Genomic DNA, 26,098 nt, shown 5'->3' with positions numbered 1-26,098 from the left:
AGTTACTGCCTGGACGTTTTTGAGATTTTTTATGTAAAAACAATTAAACAAAACTGCTACTACAATCAAGTCAACTTAATTTCAAGAAGTCACCCTCATCTGACCACATTAAGTATCCACTATGAAGGTTCTCTTGAGTTCTTAGATCCCTAGGAGTATCAACAGGGTTCTATCCAGAGGGACAGAGGTTATTAAATTGACTCCATAATGTAGTTAAAGCAAATACGTTCCAAGTATGGTTTGATGATGTGTACAAATACATGTCACTGGGATTGACGTTTCCAGAAGCTTTAGAATCCAGGGAACTAATGAAAGTTAGTATATCTATATTGTTATTTGTTTCTAAGACACACAAGCCCAGGCTTATCTATATATTTCTATTACAGATTTATTAACTCGTGTTCATTTCTTTTTAGGTTTCCTCTCCCATAATGAAGGGCTTGCTCCCCCTGTGCCTATGTGTGATCCTCTGTAATGCCCTGCCATTTGAGCAGAAGGGATTCTGGGACTTCTCCATGGACGATGGACTTAATATGATGCAAGATGAGGGTTCAGGGATTTTCCCTACACCTGCAGTAGATCCTCCAGATCATGACATGCCATCTATGGATTTATGCCCTTTTGGCTGTCACTGCCACTTGCGTGTGGTGCAGTGCTCTGATTTGGGTGAGTTAATTTTGGTGTGAAATTCCACAGATAGACCTGAAGTATAATATGCCTGAAGAACAGACCTAGATAGTCTCGAAAGCTTACAATCCATTATATGTTAGTTAGCCAAAAAAGGTATCATCGATAACAAGTAAACTTTAGAAACATAGAATTTGACACCAGATAAGAACCATTCGGTCAATCTAGTCTGCTTATTTTCCTGATGTAAAGACTTAGACCTTGATCAGTCGTTGGTCTTGTCTTAGATACAGAATAGCTACTATGTGCAAGTTCTCACAAGTACTGTCTTGAGATGATGAAGTCCCTTTAAATTGTTGGTCATCATTTCAGTTTGACAAAGATAAATTCTATTGCCATATGTCCATTATCAGAGCTTAACTACACTAAAATATTCCATGCGAGTCACGGAAGACAGCTGTCCAGATCCAACAACATAAAACATCTTTTGCCTGGATGTATTGATTTCCATCATTCAACTAAAACCTTTGGAAATCAGCGAGTATGCCTGGGGTCCCATTAGTGAAAGTATCTCGGCTCACTTGTAAATGGGAAACACACAATGATTTACGGCTCTGCAATGTTTATGATAGTTATGAGTGGCTGGTGAAAGGTTGGAATGTTAAAATGCTCTGGTTAAAAAAAATCCTTTCCTGTCTCACAATCCCCTTGGCAATCAGATAACAAAATGTTTGCGCCATCCGGAGCAGGAATTGCCTGCCGTATCTGCAATAGAAGCCGTCTTACGCATTAATATTCATGACAGTTCTAGATTCCTGACCAATAATTGGATGGATCGCAGACCTAGCTAGGAGAAGGGTTTTTGTTATGAGATACATTCTTTTTTCCCCCAAAGTCAAGCCATAACAACTTTGTAGATCGCTTTTCAGACAGGGAGCATCATGTTCCAAGTATTTTGAGGCCCATCACTTCTGCTTGCCCTCCCATGCCTGTGAGTTTGATGGGTTGCGAAGAGGAATTGCCTTGACCTGTGCCTCGGTCAGGGCATATCTCCCTTTTCTTGACCCCCGCATGTGGTAAAAGACTTTGGAGCCCAGTAATGATGCCATACCCCAGCACACAAAGTCATCAGCACCACTGGCAATAACGAGGGGGTCCTGGCACTTTATGGCTAGCGGCCGCCTGCTGATGTAAGTGTGACTGACAGATGGATATTGTGGCCGCGCGCTATGTTTTTTAGCATGTAAGTGCAGTTCGGGTGAGTGTGGGGTACCGATCGCCATTTGCCCAGTGTGCCAGGTGGCCAGTCTGGGTCTGACTAGCAGCGCTCTTACTAGCAGGGGACGAGAGAATAAAGCTCTGTGTCCAGCGAGGCCCAGCTCTCCACTGTATCCTGCTATACCAGCTCTGCTTATAAAGTGATTATACAGATTGCAGCACACTTTCCTAGTACTGTTACATGATCAAACCCTTCCCTGAAATAACCCTTTCATGTAATTGTCTGTCTAATTCATAATTTTGTTCCAGGAACAGTTGTCATGTGACACAAAAGAATACACTGATAGGCCATTACCTCTGAAACTGAAAAGGTTCTTTTTATGTAATTAATTTTTTATGATTATTTTATGGACAAAAATGCCGGATCCCAAATCAAATGATCTAAAACATGGAAAGAAAAATCAGACAAAATTTCTAGATGTCATTTATTTTGCATAGTTAAGTTTAATAGAACAGTTAGTCCGTCTGAACCGTTTGCAGCATCGATGATCTGTTTCAGGGAATAGCCCACTGCGAGACTGCAGAAAGTTTACGAGTCGTGAGATATGACTGTCTCTTTATGGTTACCACCAGTAAACTATGACGGCTCCACATGCAGAATAGGTTCTCTGTGGATCGCCATGCTGGCAGTCACTGACGAATCACTTCCTATGATCTGTTTATAAGATCAGAAAAGGGTCAGAGGACTTCCTCTGAGTGTGATTCTTCCTGTGGGATTTGCCAATACGCAGACCATCAACCATCTGCAGACTTGTCCAGGACACACACAAGCTGTCATAATATTAATTTTTTATGTAGTTCCACATCTGACCACAGGAGGCATCGTTTCGCCCACTAATGAATCCTTTTTATGCTCTCCATTCTCTGTGGACGTTGTCCAATTTACAGTGTATGTGTGGGTGTTGCACAAGGTTATTGAGTATGTCGGATGTCTACATACCAATAGACTTTTGGACCAAAGAATTACAAGGCCGTTTACCTTTTGCTCTCTCATGTCAGTCATCTATGGTTTTTTTACGGAGCCTTAGGTCAATAAGGAACAACCAAGTGTGGGTAATACTCCCTCTGGACAGATGGTAGAAGAACTGTTGTATCCTTGAAGGATAACAACCTGTTCCCATATTTCAATATAATAATATTCTCATATGGATATGGGGTTGGACTTGATCAATCCGCATCCTTCATTTGGGAAACAAAATGTTTCTAAGAACTTGATACTTGATCAGCCAAACAATATCAAATTTTTCTACTACAAATTTATCAACAAACCTATAGGTGTCGTGCTTTTAAATTGAACAAAATGTATTATTGTCATGTTGATTATGTGGAAGTTTTGTCATGACAGCAAAATTTGCAATGTTTCTTAATTACAGCGTTTGTGGGTGCTCCTCAGCCCAAAATGCACTTATTTTGGTTTAGTTTTTATGTTTTTAAAAATATTGTATTTTTTTCTGTTATAAAACAATTCTTGTTTTTATGTACATATTTACAATATAATACTTTTAGACAGCCGTGTCGGGTACGTGTCCCAGCTGTGAATTCTAACACCCTGACTAATCTAATACCCGTTTTATAAAATACAAAGTCGCGTTCAAACATCCAGAGGGATGAAAATCTATGGAGAAAAAAGCTTCATTATCATTACCATAAACTCTCAGCTCAGTGTGGTATCTCAGCAGGGTATATCACCCAAATACTACTACCTACAATGGTGACCTAAAGGAAAGTGATGCCAACTTCAACAACCAACTAGCCAGGCTGTGCATCATGTATCATGAAAGCAGGTGGAAGGTACGAGGAAGCCTGTGTGTTGAATCTCAGTGAATGTGTCTTGAGGATATGACCCGATATAACTTTTCCAACATGCACCTGATCATTAACAGGATTTTCCCTATGGTATTTCACACATATACTGATGCCTTGAAGCTGTTATTTATGTCAGAGTACCATCACCATGGAGGCTATTGCAAAAAATTGGCATTGCATCACTTACTTCTTCACATGGTCAGGCCATATGGATATATTTATTTATATATAACTATATATATATATATATATATATATATATATATATATATATATATATATATATATCCTTCTTTGTCATAAGAGATTGGCACAGCCCTGGCTATGATAACCTCATCTGGAGCCTCTGGACCCAGTGGATTAGTTCAGAACTTCTGAGTTTTGTTCTCCTTATTCTTGGACCTCTAACACTTTGAGGGTTGCAGCTGCTTTACTTTTTCCCAGAGACCCATGTATAATTTCCTCAGCCCTAAAAAAATAACTGGCTCATTAACTTACCTAACATTTGCACAACATTGATGATCCATATCTTCATGAATGTGAGTGTGTGGTTTCATGCAGGTTAGTTTCATCGACTGTGAAAATAATTTAGATTAATATAGATGATGCGAAGTTTAAGTCTGCAGTGCCACTTTAACGGCTACCGTGCCATGCTGTACAGTAACAGGTCAATCCTATGGTTCTGTACCCATAACTGGAGAATTGGTTAGAATCCAAGTGTATGATGTCAAACAAACTTGACTGTTATTTTTAAGTAAAATATTAACAGACTAATACGAGAAATTAGAAAGGTAGGTGAAAATATTAGTTACCAGATTCTGGTTTGATAGTTGGGGGGTTACAGTCCCATTTTGCAATTTCTTTAGTTGCCCCAGTTTTCCATGCCCCCCCATTGGAATAACAGAAGATGAATGTATAGTTGGCGTAGTTTCAAACAGTCTGTTTGCTGAAGTATCAGGTAAAGCATCAGCTATGTATCTATTACCAGTGAAACATGAAACTCTTATTCATAGCGTAGTTATATGAAGCTGTAAAGAGAAGGACGAGGTTGATTTAACAAATACAGATGTGGTATCAAGCTTGTATGAAATGCAGTTGCTTCCAATTCGGTTTGCCATGCAAAAAAATCTAAATTTATATTCCGTGATATGAAACTTATGGTTATATGGTAAAAAATGCCTTCACAAACACAGTTTGATAGAAGTTGAAGGCTTTCTTATTAGGCAGGTTACTTCCTTGCATATAACACCCTCTTTCGGAGGATCAGCAGGAGGCAGAAGAAGCCATGCTGACCTCTGTCCATTTTCTACCCATACCCCACTTATGACCACCCACAAAGCCAACTTAACATATTGGGCCACCTCTATGCCTGGCGTTATTAATGATCCAGTCCTTTATGCATTTAAAGACAAAACATTATGAAAAAAAAAGATTACCCACTCCAGGAGAGAACTGAGAAGAAACTGAAATTCTACAGATTAAAGCTAAAATAAGATGTAGGCAGGTGCCCAATCTAGAGTTTCCACCCATGATTGGCCCCCTTGAAGGTTATTATATAATTATTTATCTAAATTAAAACATGTTGTATCAAATCAGAGAAACCATAAAATCTGAGATACTCCTACTTTTTTGTTCAGCTGGCCCCTGAGAAACTGGCTTTATGTTTGTAGACGTGATATGTGACATCATATTTTTGTGAACCGTTGGTATATAACATACCAAGACGCTGCAGAAAGAAGCTAGTTGTTCTATAAGGTCGCGTCTTATTATTATATATTGTTTTATATAGCACCATCATATCCCGCAGTGCTGTGCAGCTTCTTACTGGTGGCTCCATCTCAACTTTTCCCATGATCCAGCAAACTCACCCACCATTAATCCTCACTGCAGATTTACCTACGATTAACGTATCAAAAAACAACCCCATTTACAATTCATCAAATATCACGTGAAAAAAAAAAGTTCTCACTAATGACCACAAGTTTTTATTGGCATACAGTTAAAATTTCCATCTAGATGGCAATTCTACCCACAAAACTGGCTGGATTGTTTTACGCCAGAAACATTTATAATCCATGTCAAAATAATGCTAGTTTAAGAGGACTGGGAGTGGATCCACATGGCAGAAAATGTTGTAACATTGAGGTGTCGACCAAACTATGTAAAAAACAGTTGTGCTATGTTGTAGTTTTTTTGAAAGTTAAATTTTAAGATATTTCTTGTAAATTAAAAATACTATTTTTTAGGACTTACAAGTGTGCCCAAAAACATTCCAAAAGACACAACCCTCCTGGATCTGCAGAACAACAAAATCACGGAAATAAAAAAAGATGATTTCAAGGGACTAACCAAATTATATGTAAGCATTGCTATCATTCTGTTTTTTTATATATATTATTTGTCCTGAGTAACATATTTATTCATTTATTTTTAGAGTGTCGTCATAGTAATTTTATCCATTTTCCTTTAAATATACACACAGCTGGTTTCGCATACAGGGTCATACCTGGCATAAATATCCAGCACCCCATCCCTTAAAAAAAGCAAACAATGCAATATGATGTTAGATTTTGATAGACAGTCATTGTTATAAATAAATATCCTTATGACACAGAAATTATGTGATTACATTGAAATACAATTTACTTCATCCTTCGTATGTAGGGTCTTATGGCTTACCCTCACAACATTTCAAATACACTACAAGGGACATTAATTTAAGTGTAGTTCATGTATTGCCAAGACACCGGGTCTTTATCAAAAAAATACACCGTATTTGCTGGATTATAAAACGACCCTGATTATAAGACGACCCCCCAAATCTGAATATCAATTTAGGAAAAAAAGAAAAAGCCTGAATATAAAACGACCCTATAGGAAAAAAGTTTTACCAGTAAATGTTAATTCATGTAAACTATTTTTTTTAATAAAAGCTATGATTGAGAAAAATATTTTGGTTTTATTTCCTTCTATTTTCCAACCTGCCCCCCCAGTTATGCACATCTGCCCCAGAAATGCCTTATACCCCATATATGCCACTGTGCCCCATGATATGACTTTTAACCCTCTAAATGCCACTGTGCCCCATGATATGCCTTTTAACCCTCTAAATGCCACTGTGCCCCATGATATGCCTTTTAACCCTATATGCCACTGTGCCCCATGATATGCCTTTTGACCCCCTATGTGCCACTCTGCCTCCAGAAATGCCTTATACCCCTATATGCCACTCTGGCATTAAGGGGGTTAAAAGGCATATTATGGGGCAGAGTGGCATATAGGGAGGTTTAAGGCATTTCAGGAGGCAGAGTGGCATATAGAGAGTTAAAAAGGCATTTCTGGAGGTAGAGTGGTGTATAGAGAGTTAAAAAGGCATTTCTGGAGGCAGAGTGGCATTAAGGGGGTTAAAAGGCATTTCATAGAACACTCTGCCTCCAGAAATGCCTTATGCCGCCATTTAACATTCCCTCCTCCTCCCTCCTCCAAACTTACCCGTGCCTCTGACTCCCCTGTCATGTAGCCGGGGCAGCGTGTAGAGCTCCACCTGATTCGCGTAGAGAACTTACGCTGCAGCCGGAAGGAGGCATGCGTCCATCGCGCAGACCTTCCCCGACTGTCAGAGAGAATTCCCTGCACCGGTGCCGGGAACTCTGATCTCTGACAGCCAGGGAAGGTCTGCGCGATGGACGCAGACAACCCCCGCTGCTAGCCACAACTCCCTCCGCTGCCCCGGCTGCACACCGGGGACTCAGAAGCACCGGTAAGTGGGGCGGGGGAGGGGGGGAGACACAGGAGGATCCAGATCCCCTGCAGCTGCGGGGGATCTGGATCTTAGTCGTCTCATAGTCAGACCTATTTGAGGTCTGATTATAAGGCGACCCCGATTATAAGACGAGGGGTATTTTTCAGAGCATTTGCTCTGAAAAAAACCTCGTCTTATAGTCGAGCAAATACGGTAATTTATGACCTTGTTTAACCAGGTCGAGTTGGTACAAAAGCCTTCTCTTGTAGAGCAGCGGCGCATTTTGTTCAAAATATGTGATGGATACCTTGTGTCCATAATTACTCAACAGCCAACAGAACACCCAGTTCTTACCATTCATCCAGATCATGTCCCATGTGTTTGAAACACCTCCATTTCTAAAATCATTATACTAATTGTGTAGTATGACCCACCATGTGCATACATTTACTTAGATGGCTCTCTGATCAAAGAAACAATAGTCCCTGACTAGGACCAGGTATTTAATTGTAGGCATGCCTAGGAAATTCCAAGGGCTGGACCCTGGGCGCTCTCCTTCTCCTTCTGATAAGTGGTCAAGATGACGAGCTAGGGCTAGCCATAGAAATTGGAGAAGCTAGCCCCGAATTGCCTGGAAAGGGATAGGTAGTGGGCATGATAAAACTCTGATATCTGGATCTTATCGTGTATAATTATAGGTGGTATTCGTTTGCAGATTATCTGGTGGTGACTTTATTTTAGAGAAATAGAACTAGAAAAGGTTTCTGCAATCAGTATATTATATTGCATATTTTTTGTCTTTTTAGGCCTTGGTTTTAGTAAACAACAAAATCTCCAAGATAAACGAGAAGGCCTTTGAACCACTGCAAAACCTGCACAAGTTGTATATCTCTAAAAACAACTTGGAGGAGATACCTAGGAACCTGCCAAACTCCCTGGTGGAGTTGCGCATTCACGAAAATAAGATCAAGAAGGTTCCTAAGGATGTCTTCAATGGACTCAAGAATATGAACTGCATTGGTAAGACCTTTTGAGAAACTTTTGAAACTGCGGAAATCTGGGGACATTACCAAGTATTAGACAAGGACCTCATTCCAGTGATGGTCAAATCATATGGACCTGGCATTTATTGGAATGGGATCAGTGCCAGGTTGGTAAAGATGGGAGCGCAATGCTACGGGAGAGGGACGAGCATAATTAGGCAGGCTTTTAGTCAAAGTGGACAGATTCTTATTTCAATCTAGTCATTGCATTGGCTGGGAAAAATTATTCCAGCAGATACTTTTTGCAGGGCATGTCTGTAGGTTTCTTCAGTATTTACAGCAGTAATAGCCATTACTAAATAACGTATAGATATACAGTATTCTATATGGTTGCCTATTGACTTACCAACCGCTGTCTAATGAATGATAAAAAGCTGTATTATTTTCAGAAAGTAAACAATACGACGTTGACCTTTATATTATTATTCATGAAATTGTCCACATCTTGCTGTTTATATTGTTTTGACAATCAATGTATTATTAAAACTACAATTACATTTTATAAATAACTAATTTTGGTAACAATATTTTGCTTTAATTTTATTAAGAAATGGGAGGTAATCCTTTGGAAAATGGAGGCATCGAGCCTGGAGCGTTTGATGGCTTGAAGCTAAATTACCTGCGTATCTCAGAGGCCAAGCTCTCCGGCATTCCTAAAGGTAACAGCACAGGATAAGGTGTTATTCTTATTTAATTCAGTGGACAATTCCAAGGACTAGGGGATTATCCTTTGAAAACAGGTCACTTTAGACACTAAGATGATCACACCAAGAAGACAACATGGCAATATGCTTGTTATTGCACACCAGTATGGTCCAGCGGGAGATTACATGTCGGATCCTCAGCATATAGTTGCCAGCATTGTGCCAAAAGAGCATTACTGTTTCCTATTTTTACAATATACATATAATAAGTTAATTATTAATATGAGATGCCCTGTTTTTCTAGTAGGCCAGATTTAAGCCAACATGACAGCAGCTGTAAGAGGCATTAGCATTCTATGTAGATAACAGGTATGTTATACAAGTATATAGGCTTTAGGCAATATTTAAATATAATATTTATTATTTATTTATCATATATTTTTTTAAGCAGCATGGTAGCTTTTAGTTCAGCTTGTTTTCTGCAATTAATTATCTGAGAAAAGTCACCAACAGGGGTTAGGCACCAACATTGCTCAGGAAGGACATTTTTAGGGGTCTGTGGTGGACAATTTGCTGATGTTCCATAGCTCTTCACAAGCCTTGCTACGGACACTGGTATCCTTGTACGGACACTTTGTGTATCCCTGGGCATCTATAGTTTTGTGTGTCTGAAATGACAAGTTTTGTAACTAAAGGAGTAATTTGGTAAAAGATTGTTCTGCTTTTGCCATGATTCACCAGAATTGCTCTGTAGGCATAACCCCTTCTCTTCTTATATGTGTTGTCTATTTTTTTTCTGTGCACAGATCTTCCAAACAGTCTTAATGAGCTTCACCTGGACAATAACAAAATCCAGGCCATTGAAATGGAGGATCTTATTCGATATTCCAATTTATACAGGTAAGTACTTGGCATATACCAACACTTTATAATACCTCCCAACAGGGCCACCTTTACTTATAGCTATCAGGATCCCTGGGAACTCTCCAAGTTTGACCCAGAGTCTAGAATCTCATCTTCACCCTCTCTCTAGGTCAGTTTCTTATTTCTCCAGGCTGGGCACCTTTCTGCTCCAATGGACCCATCCAGACCTATGTTAGGACCGGCCCTGTTACCAGTATGGATGCATATAAACTACACCTCTTAGTTGGGTTATGACACATATTTTAAACCCTTCATTATCTGTGGTTTAGGCAGCAGCTGTTTAGGAAGCAGACCGAGGACCAGGCAGCTGGCCATCCAAATCTGCTCTGGTCCCCATTATTGTAATGTATATCAGTAGAGTAGACAGGCCCCACAGGAATTTTACATGTCTCACCTTCCTTCCCAGTGAGTGATCTCTGAAACTAGAACCTACTGTCAAGGCTGACCTCTCAAACAAACTACATATTTATTGCGTGAAGGGAAAATATCTTATACTGTACATATCCCAAGTGTTTGCATGTATTTCATGGATTTTTTAATTCCACCCTCTTGTAAAAATAGAGAGGATGATATTTGTAATGCTGCATTTAGTTAGAGTAGGTGAAACAGCAACCTTAACCTTTTGAGATATTACATTTCATAAAAAAATCTCTGGTGTCCTTAGACTGAAAGTACCGCCGTTCCTCAATGAGCTTTAAATGCTTGGTGTGTCGTATATGTAAGAGTATCAATAACTCTTAAATTCATCAGAAAATTGTTATTCCCTATTTGCCATACATGCTCCCAACTACCTCCCCACTTAAAGACAAATTGTCCACATGAAATGTTAGGAGGTATGTAACCATTATATTTTATTTGTATTTTTGGGATGTTTTAGGCTGGGACTAGGACACAACAATATCCGAGTGATAGAAAATGGGAGTCTCACCTTCATGCCATCTCTAAGGGAACTACACTTGGACAATAACAAGCTCTCTAAGGTGCCTCCAGGCCTTCCAGACCTGAAGTTCTTGCAGGTAGGACCACCTCCTAAAGCTCCAGCTCATTTCAATATAAATTTGAGGAAAACATGCTTACATATTAATAGAAAACAGAAAACGGTTACAGTGATGATTGACCTTGGTAGCGGCTTGTGTATTGCTTCTAGAATTTGACGTGACAACTGAGACACCTGTTAATGTGGGGCCTTTGGCAATTCTTACCTTTCCTATTTGGTAAACCTGCTATGCTTAGTGGAGGGAGGTAAAAGTCCTAAAAGTCCTTCACCATCTGTGAGCTTTACATAGTTAAAAAAATATCTTCAGAGAAAGTTGGCCCCACTAGATACTAATTATGGTTCGTAAGGTTCATCTAAAAGTATCCGCATTCTTCAAGTGGTCATCAATTACTCAATTATTAAAAATCCTAAAATTTAGTTTTTACTCAAATGCAATGTAAAGCCAGCTGACAACAGATGAACACAAGGAGACCCCAAGCAAAGGGTTTGCTTAAGAATAAGCACACTTGTGTGCGAAACGCGTCAAGCATCTACCCTGGGGTTTGTGTTGACTGTCTGTCCCTCGTTGCATTATACTTGGTCTATAGACTGTAATAAAATGTGTTACTTTTTTAAATTGGACATCCCCTTGTGTTCATCAGGTGTCAGCTGGCACTACATCACATTTGAGTGAAGTCTTTGGGGCCTGCGACCGAGTCCTATTGGTGCTGCCGTATTGGATTTCATTCCTAAAAATTGGTTATTTACTTTTTCTTTTGTTCTTTTTCAGGTTGTATACTTACACTCCAACAATATTACCCAAGTAGGAGTCAACGACTTTTGCCCAATAGGCTTTGGGGTGAAACGCATCAACTACCATGGAATAAGCCTCTTTAACAACCCAGTTCCATACTGGGAGGTGCAGCCAGCCACCTTCCGCTGCGTTACCGACCGTTTGGCCATTCAATTCGGAAACTACAGGAAGTAAAATAGGAGGAGTATTCTTTCAGGAATCAAAGAAAGCCACAGATTGAATGAGAAAAAGACAGAGAACAGATGATCCAACCAAAACCACACACGATACAAAATAAATCAAATTATGCAACAAATCATGGGCTGTGTGTGTAAGACTTTACAAAAATGATTATAAAAACACAAATCCCACACTTTTATTATCAATGTCCCGCATATCGTCTGGCGCCTCTTTATACAGTAATAAGGATAGATTTCCTTAAAGGCAGTAGCTGCGCTAAGCCTATATTACAACACTCCATTAGATTGTAACCGGCTTGTGAATACTGTATCCCAGCTCTTTAAAGGGACATACAACTTTTTGTATTTCAGGTGTTCCATTAACCTTTGGCTGCCTGGGGGAAAAATGGTATCCACAGGGATGTAAGTTCTGTCTACATGCCTAAATGTAACAAGAACTCACAATAGTCATAGTGCAAGATGTGGCCTTTTCCAAGCCTTTAATTTAACATTTACTGCAGAGCATAGTAATATTAATAATCCATCCATACATTAAAGCCCTACTTGTAACTTTTTGAAGCTATGTATAGGTAAGCTTGGCAATGGTGCCGCCATCATTAGAAATATGTTTGCTGAGAATACATAATGGTGACTGTTTTCAAATAGAGTCCTTTTTAGATTGCTTATCTGCCCTAATCTACTCTTATTTTAAGAAACACACATATACACATGTATATTAGCTCATTCACATGCTTTATGTTGTCATTAAGCATCCCTCTTTATCCTATTGTAGTCTCTTATAACAAGCTCTCTATATGCATTTTTTATTTTAATTATCTGATTAAGAAAAAAAAAAATGTTAGAATCTCAAGCTTAAGTCATACTACCTGTCTTTTGTAATGTAACGTTCCAACAAACCAAAAACTTCCTACCATAGTCCTAAAAATCCAGTAAATGGCAGTGGACCCTTAAAAATGAAAGTTACTATTAGAAGCTGGATTTTCCTGTTGTACAAATGAAGGTGAAAGGTCTACCTTTGAATTGCTTACAGGCTCGGTTAGGCTCTCTGGCACACTGGGCAAATGTCCGATGGGCCTCTGGCTGACAGCGCCACACACTGCCACTCCAGCAGCAGATTGGGTGTTGCAGTGTGTGGCTACCAGCTGGATATGCCCGGCCACACCCTATGTGAGCATAAAAATGTACCGCATGGCTGCATATAGCCAGCCATCAGCTGCACTTATGTCATCAGGCGGCCACTGACCTTTAAGTGCCAGGGCCGCCTTGTCATCCCCAGTCTGGCTGTGATTGCTTATGTATGATATATGTATGCTTCCAGTTGTGCTATATTATGTCACGTTGCTTTCAAATATTTTTAGGAACTGGTTAATTTTAAATAATTTTTCTAGCTATTTACCCCTTAAGCTACCTGTTTTTTTTCTAGCTGGAAATGTATTAAGAGGCTTATAATAGTGGCACAGCACTTTATCCCAAATCTGCATTCACTATATGTAAAATGGCTCACAAGCAGCAACTATATTTGCTTTGCCCTGCCATGTGCTTTTAATAAACGGCTCTAGGGCGAATATGATAGGTCAACATTGCCACCTAGTGGAAACAAAGGGCATTGCTGGAAACATGTTTTCAAAAGCCAAATTGCATCTGTGGTAGGGACCAAGAATATTATGTTTTGTTTTCTATCTATGAAGCAGGATAATACGTGACTTAGTGGGGACCATCCATACATATATTTTTTGTATACGCTAAGAAAATTTGTTGAACAATGTAGACATTGTAGATGTGGAAATATATAAAAAAATAATATAAAAATATTAAAGATGGCAGTGTGAATTTGGACAAAAATAATTTTTCATTTAGAAACTGTACACAGATAATAAAATGTAAACAGATCATCACAGCTTATTAGTATTGATGCGTTCAATGGGTATATATAGTGATATATGTTTCATGTATTGTTAAAATAACCATTGCAGTGTCTGGAATGCAGTTTTTAAAGCAATAGTTGAGTATTTCTGAGAATCACATTTGAAAGCATTAAACAATTGTCTTGTTCTCTCTTTTTTACATTGTTTTTTTGCCAGAAATACATAATCATAGGCATAAAATGTATTTAAGTTTAATCCCCTGCCACTCATTAATGGGAAAAACATATATGGGAAGTTTACTTTCCAAGATGTATTCTGCTGGAGAAATGTAAGTTAATACTTTGAAGACTTTTGAGACCCCTCTCCTTTGGGGTTTCATGGGGCCGCTGCCCAACCTGCTGCATGGAAGGTAAGGCCCTGGAACTCAGAGTAAACTAGCTCTAGGACAAAGTCTCTAGTTTCAGATCTTTTAGAACCTAGCAGCAGCCCTGCTTTTAAGTTATTGTCATGAACATTTTCTACCATGTTTTTCTACCAACTGGTCACATTGACCACAATATATATGTCTGAAGTGGTTCTAACTAGACTTGTGCATTCGTCTTCGGGCGAACATGAAAACGAACACGAAGAGTGCGTTTTCGCGTTCGTTCCGAAGACACGCCGAAGAGAAGACAGCGGCGGTAAAACGTAGGCGAAGACGAAGACACACACCACGAAGATCTTCATGATCGTCTTCGTCTAACATTCTCCCCCCTTCTAACTTACCTTGGCATCGCGGCAGTTCACGGAAGTGGAAATCCGCAGGTTCGCCGTCAGGGGTTACAGGGCAGTGCGAATGAGCCTATTGGTCGCCTGCAGGGACCTCCTCTGGCATCAACCAATAGGTTCAATCGCACGGCCTTTGAAACCCCTGACAGCGAACCTATGGTTAAAGGGCACAGCCTTTGTAACCCCTGACAGCGAACCGTAGGTTAAAGGGCCATGCAAGCGACCAATAGGCTCACTCGCAGTGCACCAGGAGCCTAAAAGTCTTTTAAAACCCCAATGCTGCAACTTACCCTGCAGATCCCACTGGTCTCCCTGTTCTATCAGCTAAATGTCCATACGAGCGACTTTATTGGTCGTTCGTACGGACATTTAACTGATAGAACAGAGAGGCCAGTGGCATCTGCAGGGTAAGTTGCAGCATTGGGGTTTTAAAAGTCTGTACGAGCGACCAACAGAGAGCCCCTGGTGCCCATGTCTAGTTCTAACCCCTTGTACATCCACAGGCTAACATACTGTGATTGGAAGAAATACATCCGAACAAAATCTAATAAAACTGGTAATGCATCAAGTGAAAGCAGACATGACAAAATTATAGAAATGTTAATAAATGTGCTTTCCTGCTCTCATGAAAATGAAAAACAGGTAAACCAGATTTTATTCCCACACACAAACAAAAATCAGCTATATGTTTTGCTGATTTCTGTGCGTCAGGGGATGGCGGGCTCAGGAGGCAGTGGGGCATTTGCCCTCCACGCCAGTCCAAAATTCTTAAAAAATGGCGGGTCTGTCTTGAACTGGCCCTCTTGTGGAGGCAGAAACATTGTGGACTCACATTTCACAATGTAACAGCGATGCTGCTCACTCAGCGTTTCCGAAAAGCGAAAAAAAAGTGTGAGAGTGTGTATATGTGTTTCTCTAGTTAGGAATGTATTAAAAGGTCTTCAATAGTGGCACAGCTCATTATCCCAAGTTTATGCATTTAGTATATGTAAAATGGTCCCTAATCACAAGCAGCAAATCTGTGCATTGCCGTCTCTGCTTTTATTTACGTGCTCTGGGGCTAAAATTATAGGTCAATTTTGCCACCAAGTGGGAAAAAAGGGCATTACTGAAAACATGTTTTAAAAGCTACATTATATCTGTGGTGGGGACCAAGCTTATTATGTTTTTTTAAAAACTATGAAGCTTGATAATACATGACCTAGTGGAGACCATTCATACATATATATATATATCTTTTTTTGCATACATTAAGAAAATTTGTTGAGGAAGGAAGTATATTTGTACGCGAGTGTGTGTAAGTGTGTGCCCCTACTGAAACCTGGAAGCATTAGTATGTAGGCATCTTGCGCATGCTCAGTAGTCACTTCCATTGAGCCGTTGAAGCAGCAGCCAATCACATGTTTGCTATCAAAACATTTACTTTAATGGGAGCCAGGAGTTCTACTGAGCATGTGCAAATGTTCTTCTACTGAGCCAATTGTGGTATGATCCCTGCTTTCAGAAGATGTAGCTGGGGAGGAACTAAATGAGATTGAGGAACTACAATAACTAAAAAAGGCCTGCATGCCGTAAAATGCACTGGTATTCATGCAAAATCGACCCTAGCATGTATGCAAATAAGACTGTGTGTTCCTTTAAGATCTGGGGAGCTTTCTATAATTGGAAATAAAATGAAGGAATTGTTAAAAACTATACTTCAAAGTGAACTGTATCACTCTACATCAAGCGTTTTCTGGTTCGTTAGTACATTTTATTAAATCTATAAAAGCATTTTTTACTTTCATCTAGCGTATACTTATCAAGCCCAAATAAAAGCTCTCTGTCAGACATTATATATGTCGCTTGTGTATATGTGTCCTGATCCTACAGGTCAATTCAGTAATGTCTCATGTTATGCATTTACAAAATAAAAACATGATGTTTTACGTTTTAAACCATAACAGACGTTTAAAGTGGAGACCCTCAAGGGCTGCAGTCAGGTTCCACTTTGTTAATTGACCAGTGAAAAAAGCTATGTTTGGCTTTACTGACCTTAAGAGAAAATCTGGTTAAAACCCAGCCAGCAACTCCGATATCCCTTTGTGGTTTTCTATTCCAGCTCCTCATGGGAGGAAATACAGTGGTAAACAACGGTGGGGCTAGCCATGTCCTGCCCACCCCTAGCCTATCTACCTAATAGAAAATAAAGGGTCCAGGAGTGGGTGGAGATACAGCAGGAAGTCGGCAAATCCAAAAAGGATTCCGCTTACCAGAGATTAAAGGCAGCGACAGATGAGCAATGGAATGAAAATTTAGTACGGGAACCCATATTTTAAATCTGCAGGAGCCTCCAGCACCTATAATTTCCCACATTCAGAGTGTAGATGGGGTTGGGGGATGTCCGAGGGCCTTTGTTCCTGATGGTCTATTATGGAATAAAATTCTTTATGGTTATATTTGCGTAATTTCTCTTATGTCACTCCCTTTTGTTCAGTATGTTATTATTAACTTCAACCCACCCCTGAGAACAATCATCTTGCAAACCAATATAATGGGAAACATGATTGCATGCTTCTCTGCTTGTAAAGCATGTATTTTTTAAAGAACATAATAAATCAATCATAGAGCCATAATATTTCACCTTTATCGGCACATCATACAGCCTGCTGTAATGAAACTTACTCTTTTGTTGTAATTAGAAAGTATAACACAGCATTCCCATAGCACACAACACTATAGTCCAAGTGTTATTATTGTGAAATGTAGTTGAATTAAAATGACTATAGGTCTTAGCTAGCAGGACACTCTAAATATCCAAATAAATACATTTACATTTTCATAGTTTCCCCCCTTACAAAAGCAGTGATGGATTGTGAAGGTTATTGTAATGTTTATCGCTGCTTGCTACTTTTATCCAGTACACAAAACACATTAACAGGTGTTTATTTATTTATATAAGCAGAGAAACAATATAGCATGTTAACAAAATATCAATACCACTCTAACTGACTAAAACATTTCTAACTGTACTAAAACTAAGAAGTGCCTACACACCTACTATCAACTGATTGGCTAGAAGAACTGATTGGCTGACAGGTTTGGCAGAAGACATCTCGCTTATACTTAGCTCTTATCAGTTCCAATGCTGGTTGCAGAGAAAGCACTCAAATACTTATTAATGTATTCCCCAAGGGGCTTTCAGGGACAGTAAATGTCCTTCTATTAATGAGGCTATTCTTATACCTACCATCATTTCAAACAACCATGGTGGGACCCTTTTTCATCACAAAGCTGGCTTAGATGTGAGCATGGAATCGCTGACCAATTTTAATAGACATTTAAATCTAGCCATATTTATTTACAAATGCCAGATTATACTCAAACCAAGTTATTATATATTTTCAACTAAGCTTTAACATAAAAAATAATGATGGACCTGAATAAAACCTGTTTGGATGAATGAGTGAGTAAATGGGTGAATGAATGAATAAGTATTTGGGGGCAAAGATGGCACAGGCTGGCCGTTTAGGTGGAAGAGATTGGTCAAATGGTTGGCACTATATAAATCAAATATTATAATAATAATAATAATAATAATAACAATAATAATGTTAGACAGCTGCATGGATAGGAGCTGATTGACTGCCACCAGGTGGCGATCTCCTCCACTCACAATATAAGCTAAACTGTCAAGGAAAGCACATAGAGTCAGAAAGGTATCTCTACAGCATTCCTTAAACAGCAATTAACTCAATGGGTTATATAGCACTTCCCAATAACATTGTTTGTACATCGAAGGTTTGTTAGGTTTCTTTTACATTAACTGCTAACATTAGGTGTTAGATGGCTAGTGCTGGATTCTCTGATGAATGGACCAGTTGCCAGCAAGTTCTCTGATGAGTGGACGAGTTGCCAGCCAACATGTGCAGCATGTTGTTAATCTAACCACATATCTGTAGTGTCAGGCAGTATCACTAATGCTAGCTTGACACACCTTCCATAGGTTTCCAGCCACTGTTTCCATTTTGTTGCGCTAAATGCAGATTGCGTATTTTATAATGCAGATTATTGTTATTATGGTACTCATAGTGCAGATTAATTATAGTGCTTATAGTGGAGATTACTTATAGTATAGTAATATATAGTATCATAGACTGTATAAGCTTTTGCATTATACGTCCATCCATTAATAAAATGGAGGTCTGTACGTCAACTGAAACCAGGCACACCTAAGAAGGCTTACTGCTCCAACAACCCATTTATAGCATCGGGGTATGATATCCGTATATGAGATCTCAACTTTTATACCTATAGTTCTTAGTAGTGGTGAACTACTGCATGGAGTACACAGACCACAGAATTAGATGGAGAAGTCTGAGTGAGAAGCATATTTATTTTATCCATGGGCCACACAAACTGCCTCAATCCATGGCTACTATGTGTAAAGACCCAGGCACAGCATGCAGGCCCAGGAGCTAGCCTGGGTTGGTCATAGGATGCACAGGCCAAATGCCCAGTGGGCCACTAGATCTGGTCATATTTTTCTATGGCAAAATGTTATAATCACATAACACGCTGGCTGATGTTGTGCTTTAAATGACTGGTCTTGTTTTTGATCCCAGACCAGCTCAGCCCAGAGTCCCCATTGCCTTCCATATCAATGTCGGAAGAGGGCAATCAGGTGCCATACCTGGAGCCTCCAGAAAGATCCAGACAGGCCTCTGATACCTACACGCATACACATATGTGGTTGTGCGATTGATGTTGGCTTCATAAAATTTAGGAACCAGTATATTTACTGTTAATTGCATCGCAAAGCATTATAGGATCTGCAAGGCATGGGTAGTCTAAAGGGTTAAATCTGAAGGAACCAGCTCTCCATCACAAAGCTTTCAGGCCCAAAATGCATCTAAAAGCAGACTTCCCATCCTCTTGCTCCCACACAGCACTGCATGATTCCCTACTACACCCTTCAGCTCTGTTCTCTTTGGAAGCCCTCAAGGTGAGCAACAGCTTTTATGTTTCCTTGACAGCAAATGGCAGGCTGATGACATAATAATATTATGAGGGATGGGGAGGTGCGGGAGAGGGCTGCGTAGCTGTGTGCAGTGATGGAGTGTGTCAGGGTTATCGCCTCGCAGGTTACCATGGTGATACAGTAATGCTTACGTAACCTGGGAGACCAGTGAAAAACTCGTGCCAGCAATTGATGCAACATTCCAAAAACATCTCAGTGGAAATTGTGATGGGGAATTATCATTTTCAGCCCCTCATTTAATTATATGCAGTCACTTTCTTTTTCATTATTTTTTATTATATTTTTCCATTGCTTTGTCCTAATAGAGACATCATGCAGTTGTACCCTTGTGAGTTGCTTGAGTATAATACTCATACCCGGATGCATATATATATATATATATATATATATATATTGCGCATATTTAAAGTCCAAAGTAATCATAAATTTGATGGGTCTCGGGACTTCTGTAGGCTTTAGGAGTTTGGTACTTTTAAAAACTTGCCTGTGTAATTTAATTTTACTACAATTAAAGGAGAATTTGAACACACCACGCTACAAATGTTGTTGCTTTTGTAACACTGGATAAACATACAGTACCTACACATTCCCAAACACACACACACACATATATGAGGTGTCTATATTATCAGGACACAATGAGCATGTTTTCTATAATCATGTACTGTATACTTTTGTTTTATATTATTCTTCAGTGCCTTCGTTTTAAGTATTGTTCATGGGTGGGGCGTAGGCAGGATGGGGCGGGGCTTGGGTGGGGCTAATATGCCCCAACTAATCAGATGAGGCGTGGTATCATTAGAATGATATGGAGCGTTGCCAACATCATTGATCATCACAGTTGATGCGGTGGTACTCTCGCCTGTACAGTGCATGTCTATATATTGATTACGCCTGCCCAGGCTAGCCTTGTGTGGGAATCCAGCGCTGCTCCGCGTTGATCTCCTGGAGAGGGACGTGCGCAGTGATGTAGTGTGTGTGTGTGTGATGTCTAGGGGCACACTGTGGATCCTCACTGATATTCAGCCCAATGGTGAGATTTTTAAATGAAATTAGAGGCAGGAGAGCTTTGACTAGATTTATCCCTGCCATTGTGCAGGTTGTCTAGAACAATCCCTGGTTGGTAGAATAGGCAATTGATTTATTCAAAATGTCCCTGTCTTTTTTCAATCGATGGACAAAATTTAAGTCAGAAAAAGCTCGGTTCCCCCTTTTGCCCCCCCCCAAAGATACCCATGGTATCGTTAAACATGCGTGCAATATGCATATGGATATTCTAAATCTTGATTAAAGTTTTAGTTGTCACATCAGAAAAAAAGGGCAGACTTGATGGGTCAAATGGCTCTTATCTGCCATCAAATTGTATTTTAAGTAGCTTTCATAATTTACCTGTCTCTCTCTCTATTTACTTTTGTCAAAGCAAAGTTGAATTTATTCCAAGACAGAAAATACATATTATACAGTGTATATAAGGCATACTGGGACGCAACTGAAAACAAAGTATAATAATAAAAATAGTATACATAAAGAGCACTTGTATTATACTCAGCACCAACTATCAAGCAAATATTGACACACAAGACATATCTTGGAGAATCTTAACCAGTTAAATGGACGCAAAGAACTGGGGTTGTATCTGGAACGATACCTTGTGAGGAGAACAGAGGGGTAGATGGAAAAAGTGTTACGACCAAAGTCCAAGCTCTGAGGAGGCCATTGATGGGGCTGGTGATTAGTCCTCCTCAATACTATAAATTGCAGAATGTTCTTTAAGCAAGCTGAGGATTAGCCAGCAACAGGGATTCGCTCATTAAATAGAGAGTTGCAGGTACATTGAGATTCAAGTTTTCATCTGACCTATTTGTAGCGTGTATCCTGCATGATGTATAGCTAAAATGAACAAATGGAATCTCACCAGAATTCACTGTTTAGTAAAGAGATACCAAAGATTATTTAGACAGAGGACACGTGGGTCCCATAGCTGGCTATCCTCCCAGCACCAACAATGTCTTCTGGCATGCCCTACCAGTGCCCCAGTCATAGTGGTGGCAGAAACACATATTCAGAGCCCTCTACCTGGAAATCCAACACTGTACATGTTCCTCACAGATATAGTAGGTGGTAGGGGTTACCACCAACTTTTCGTTACAATGTTTTAATGCCCCAAACCAGGTAGCAATTTCGCTTCCGTGTCTATTTTTTGTGTTGTATGCTACAGCCCATATATTAAAGCCTTTTTAAGGACACCATGGAAACTGAGATAGATAAGAATACAAGCATTGTGTATTATGGCCACACTCTGTCCCGTGTCAGATGCTAGCAAAATCTCCAAGCAAAATATGTTGTATTCATTAACATAAAGATGCTTTGCCAATAGCCTGGTGGATCTAAGTTGTGAACCCCTGTCATACGCACCCCCCATCTCGGCAGCTCTTTCCTTTTGTTATGCTGAAATATAGTCTTTAGCTGCACATTACCGGTAACACTTTAAGAGTCATTTGCATGTCAAATTGCTAATGTCATTCAATGTTAAGCAAACCTGGTGACATCTCAATTGCTGGCATATTCATAGCCAAGGCATAAAAAGAAGACAGAGATCCTTCATATGGTTTTCCAATGGGGTAGTTTGTTTTAGGGCAGGGAAAGCTGCCATAGGAATAAAGAATTTAAGGTATATATAAAACACCATATTAAAAGATCAACGAGGAAAAGAGATTATCTCTCAAAGAACAAAATCCTGGGTTTACAGAAATTCTAAGTCTGTAAATTCAGTATTGTTATTTTAGGGTTTTTTTGAGAAATCTATCAGGTGAAATCTCAGACTGAAACAATTATTTGAGTTGAAAAATGTTTAAAATCTTAGCTTGGTCTCCATTTAAGCTGCAGACCAGGCTTAAAGTAAGAGGGGGTCAGTTTAGTGTAGGTTGGTAAAATGGCCTTAGTCTGTGTCCTCACAGCTGAGCCTGGCATCTAACTTATGACACGGTTGAATAAATACTATACCTGGGAACTCTCCAGGTTTGAGACAGAGTCTCAGATGAAGCACCGCTCCCTCGGTCACTTTCCTCTTTATCCGGTCAGGAGAACGGCATTTGATCATGTCTACTCTGACCCACTACTCAAGATCTCGGACATGACAAGCCCTGCTGCCTCAGATATCTACCTGCTCCCTTGCCAAGCCATTTCCCTAGTAGAGGGTAGCTCAGGGGGCCTTTAGTTTAGATGCATCCCAAAACATATGGGTTTCAAAACTTTTATTATTGAAAATACATCATTAGGGACCCTATTTACAAAAAGTGTGCCTTCACATATCCTAGAAAGGAAAAGAAAAAAACTACAACATAATGACAAGTTATTTGAGGAACATGACTAAAATGAGTTAAGTAAAGATTGGTTGAAGGTGCCACCATTAGCCTTCACCCCTGTTCCTCTAGTGGCTTCTTTGAGAAGGTAGCTGTATAGGGATAGGTGTTGTCTCTCCTAGTTGTGCCCAAGGATCACTTGGTTTTCCCCTGGTATTTCAGAACCTAACCCAGTAGCTACAATCTAGGACAAACTGTGTAGGAAGTCTTGCTGAACAGGAACAGATCATGAAAATCAGATTGAATGTTCCTTCTGTTTCTCGTGCTGTGAAATGGGATTGACATACGTAGCACTGCAAAATATCAAGGGTTAATGGAAGAACATTTTTGAGGAAAACCACATGCACATAACACAATATTTGAACATTAGTGAGAAGCAGATATGCTGATATTCTAAAGAAAGTAAACTAGAAGGTTCTGCGCCAGCTGCAGCCACAGATAATTGCCATTTCCAGAAAACCAGAGGCATTGTTTCTGTCATTTAGTGAAGACAGGTCGCCAAGAATGAAACAACTAAAGTCTGGTTAGCACAAGGATAACCAGACTACAAGCTTCCCAGAGGCTCATATAAAACTGTACTTAAGTAAAGTGTATTGTATTTTTATCTGTTGTACGCTGGTGCCAATATAGGCTTAATAGGCAAAGTTAACAGGCAAAACAAGTACAATTAGAGGAGGGGAACACTAGAAGAAGAGAGAGTGTTGGGCTGTATCACAGGGTTTATAATGTCCAAGAGAATGGATTACTAGGAAGGAGATCGGTATATGAGTAAAGGTATTAAATAGAGGGAATAGTTAAAAATGTTCTCTGTTCAGGCTGATGTCCTACACAGCCACCCACCTTCTCCTTATGACAGCAGAGATCCTGCAGAGAAGGATGAAAAGTAGAAATGGAATGCAGTACATGTAAAGTAGCAAAACAATTAGAGATGTGGATGTACAAGTAAGGAGTGGAGGTAGTTCAAGCAAGAATAGGAGAAGTATCAAATAAAGTACGCAATGGACAGGGAGGAGATTTGGAAGAGAAAGGAATACAAGTAGAGAGAGAATGCAAAACAATTTGAGTTAGTATTACAGGGAAAGGAGGACTTTTAAAAGTAAGCCTTTCCTTCTACAGCCTCAGAAGTAGGGACCAGATCAATAATTACAGAAGAAACCTCCAGATACTATAAGTAACATCTGCAAGAACCGACACGAAAAAAACGTAAGGAAATAGACAGTGAATGGACCATGGAGACTGAGCATGTCTTTACCCACATCTGGACTTAACCAGGAACTGAGCGGGATTAATTTAAAGTTCTAAATTATATTTGAAAGAGACAAACCAATAATTTGGTTACCAAGCTCCCTATTCATAGGCTTGCAAACTGTAATTACAAGCAACTTCCTCCGACTTGCATTGAGTCTTGTTTATTAGGCCGGACATGGTGCAGAAAGTCATATATACGTTTATGTATCAGAGTTCCTCAACCCTTTTTATAGCCAAGTTCCTAATTTCTCCGCATTTGAAGCACCCCTTGGATGTATTAGATGTACCCCAATGTGTGCATGTACCCTGGTTGGAAAACACTATTGTTCATAAGCTCCAGGTTGTTGCGTGTGGGAAGGCTGCCGGGTCTTCGAGACGAGAACATCTCTGTACGGCAAGGTCTATACTGAGTGCTTCGGTGCTGCACCGCAGGCAGATTAGTCACAAAGCACTTGTAAGATTAAAGAGCAGAGGGAAGTTCACAGTGCGGCCATACACTGATCATAACGTTCCTGAAAAAAAGTGTGGGACTAAGAACCGTGTTCTGTATCAGGACTAGAGGCACTTAACCCATTATAAATTGTTATAGTCATAAATACCAAAATGTGCCTCAAAACCCACGTAAAATAAAACCCTTTCAAAACACTCAATATATATATATATATATATATATATATATATATATATATATATATATATATTGCTCACTCACTTTATATATTTTTATTTAACCCATTAACCAGGCTAATTTATCGCTCTACCTTGGGTACTTTGACGTAGTAGCGGATTATGCAATATATGACCATTTGGTGTGACGGAATCCCCAATGTTTATGCCTTGGATAGGTGGGTTTTTTTTTATATTCGCTGGGTATGCACTGAATTCTGGCTTTGTTTTGTATATTTATTGGTCATTATTATTCTAGCAGAAACTCGGGAATCTGGATATGTAGCCCTTTCATGCTTTTTAGTTTGTGCCTTCCCCTTTCTGTATCATTTTTAGGTCTAGAAGCTTTTGGAGAACTACAACTGTAAAGGTACTGACAGTAATGAGCCTGTCATAGGCTAGCAGGGATAGGCAAAGTGTCCGTGGAAGGACACCAGAGTCCACAGCGTGGTTTTTGAAGGTGCAAAGAACATCATTAAATTGTCCACCACTGACCCCAATAAATGTCCATGGTGAACAATGGTGGTACCTAACCCTGAAGTATTATGGAACCTCTCTAGGGTGGTACGATTAAGCCCACGGTGCAATTGTGACATATTGCAGGGTTATAGTATCCCGAAACATATTTGGTGACAGCACACTCAATGAGCAGAACTCACAGAGTTCTGTCTAACACTCAATGACCGAAAAGCCCAGCGAAGGAGACCTAGCATACCTGGAACTTTCTAAATACAGCAACCTTCCTTTTTCCATACCCACATAGGGTCTTGGTCTGTCTCACACTCCAGCTCCCCGAGCTGGTCCGGGCTTTACAGATGTGCGGCAGCCAGTTCCAGGCCACTGATAGCCCTGCAGGTCAATGCCTAGGCAGTTGCAGCCATTATGCCTTGGTGTTTCCCCCAAATAACCAGATACTGTCTTCTGGGGAGACAATCGAGCTTCCATGCAGATGCATATTTTGTATTGCTATTTCTAGGCATATCACTTTGTCAAGTTAGACATCTCCACTAAAGACTGGATCTAATCACCAGCAAAATTGTGCATTCATAACTCTAATTTCACACTTGCATCACAGAGTGCCTCCTAATTGCTGACTGCACTGTTAAGGTTATACTTACATAGCTTTTAATAATTCA

At 39.7% G+C, this 26,098-nt stretch overlaps 1 protein-coding gene across 1 annotated transcript; it reads left to right on the top strand.

Moving 5' to 3' along the window:
- Nucleotides 1–431: 431 nt before the first annotated feature.
- On the top strand, nucleotides 432–12,028 carry LOC149284921 (biglycan). The gene is made up of 7 exons (XM_089496090.1): nucleotides 432–666; nucleotides 5,958–6,070; nucleotides 8,260–8,473; nucleotides 9,045–9,155; nucleotides 9,947–10,040; nucleotides 10,942–11,080; nucleotides 11,831–12,028. The coding sequence occupies exons 1-7, from the start codon at nucleotides 432–434 to the stop codon at nucleotides 12,026–12,028; spliced, it is 1,104 nt and encodes a 367-aa protein (XP_089352216.1).
- The last annotated feature ends 14,070 nt before the right edge of the window (nucleotides 12,029–26,098 follow it).

The sequence above is a fragment of the Sceloporus occidentalis genome, unplaced genomic scaffold (genome assembly GCF_023333645.1).
Source record: "Sceloporus occidentalis isolate IW3139 unplaced genomic scaffold, rSceOcc1.0.p SCAF_87, whole genome shotgun sequence".
Classification (NCBI taxonomy): domain Eukaryota; kingdom Metazoa; phylum Chordata; class Lepidosauria; order Squamata; family Phrynosomatidae; genus Sceloporus; species Sceloporus occidentalis.
The sequence above is the reverse complement of the archived record's forward strand: the minus strand, read 5'-3'. Positions and strand labels throughout refer to the sequence as shown.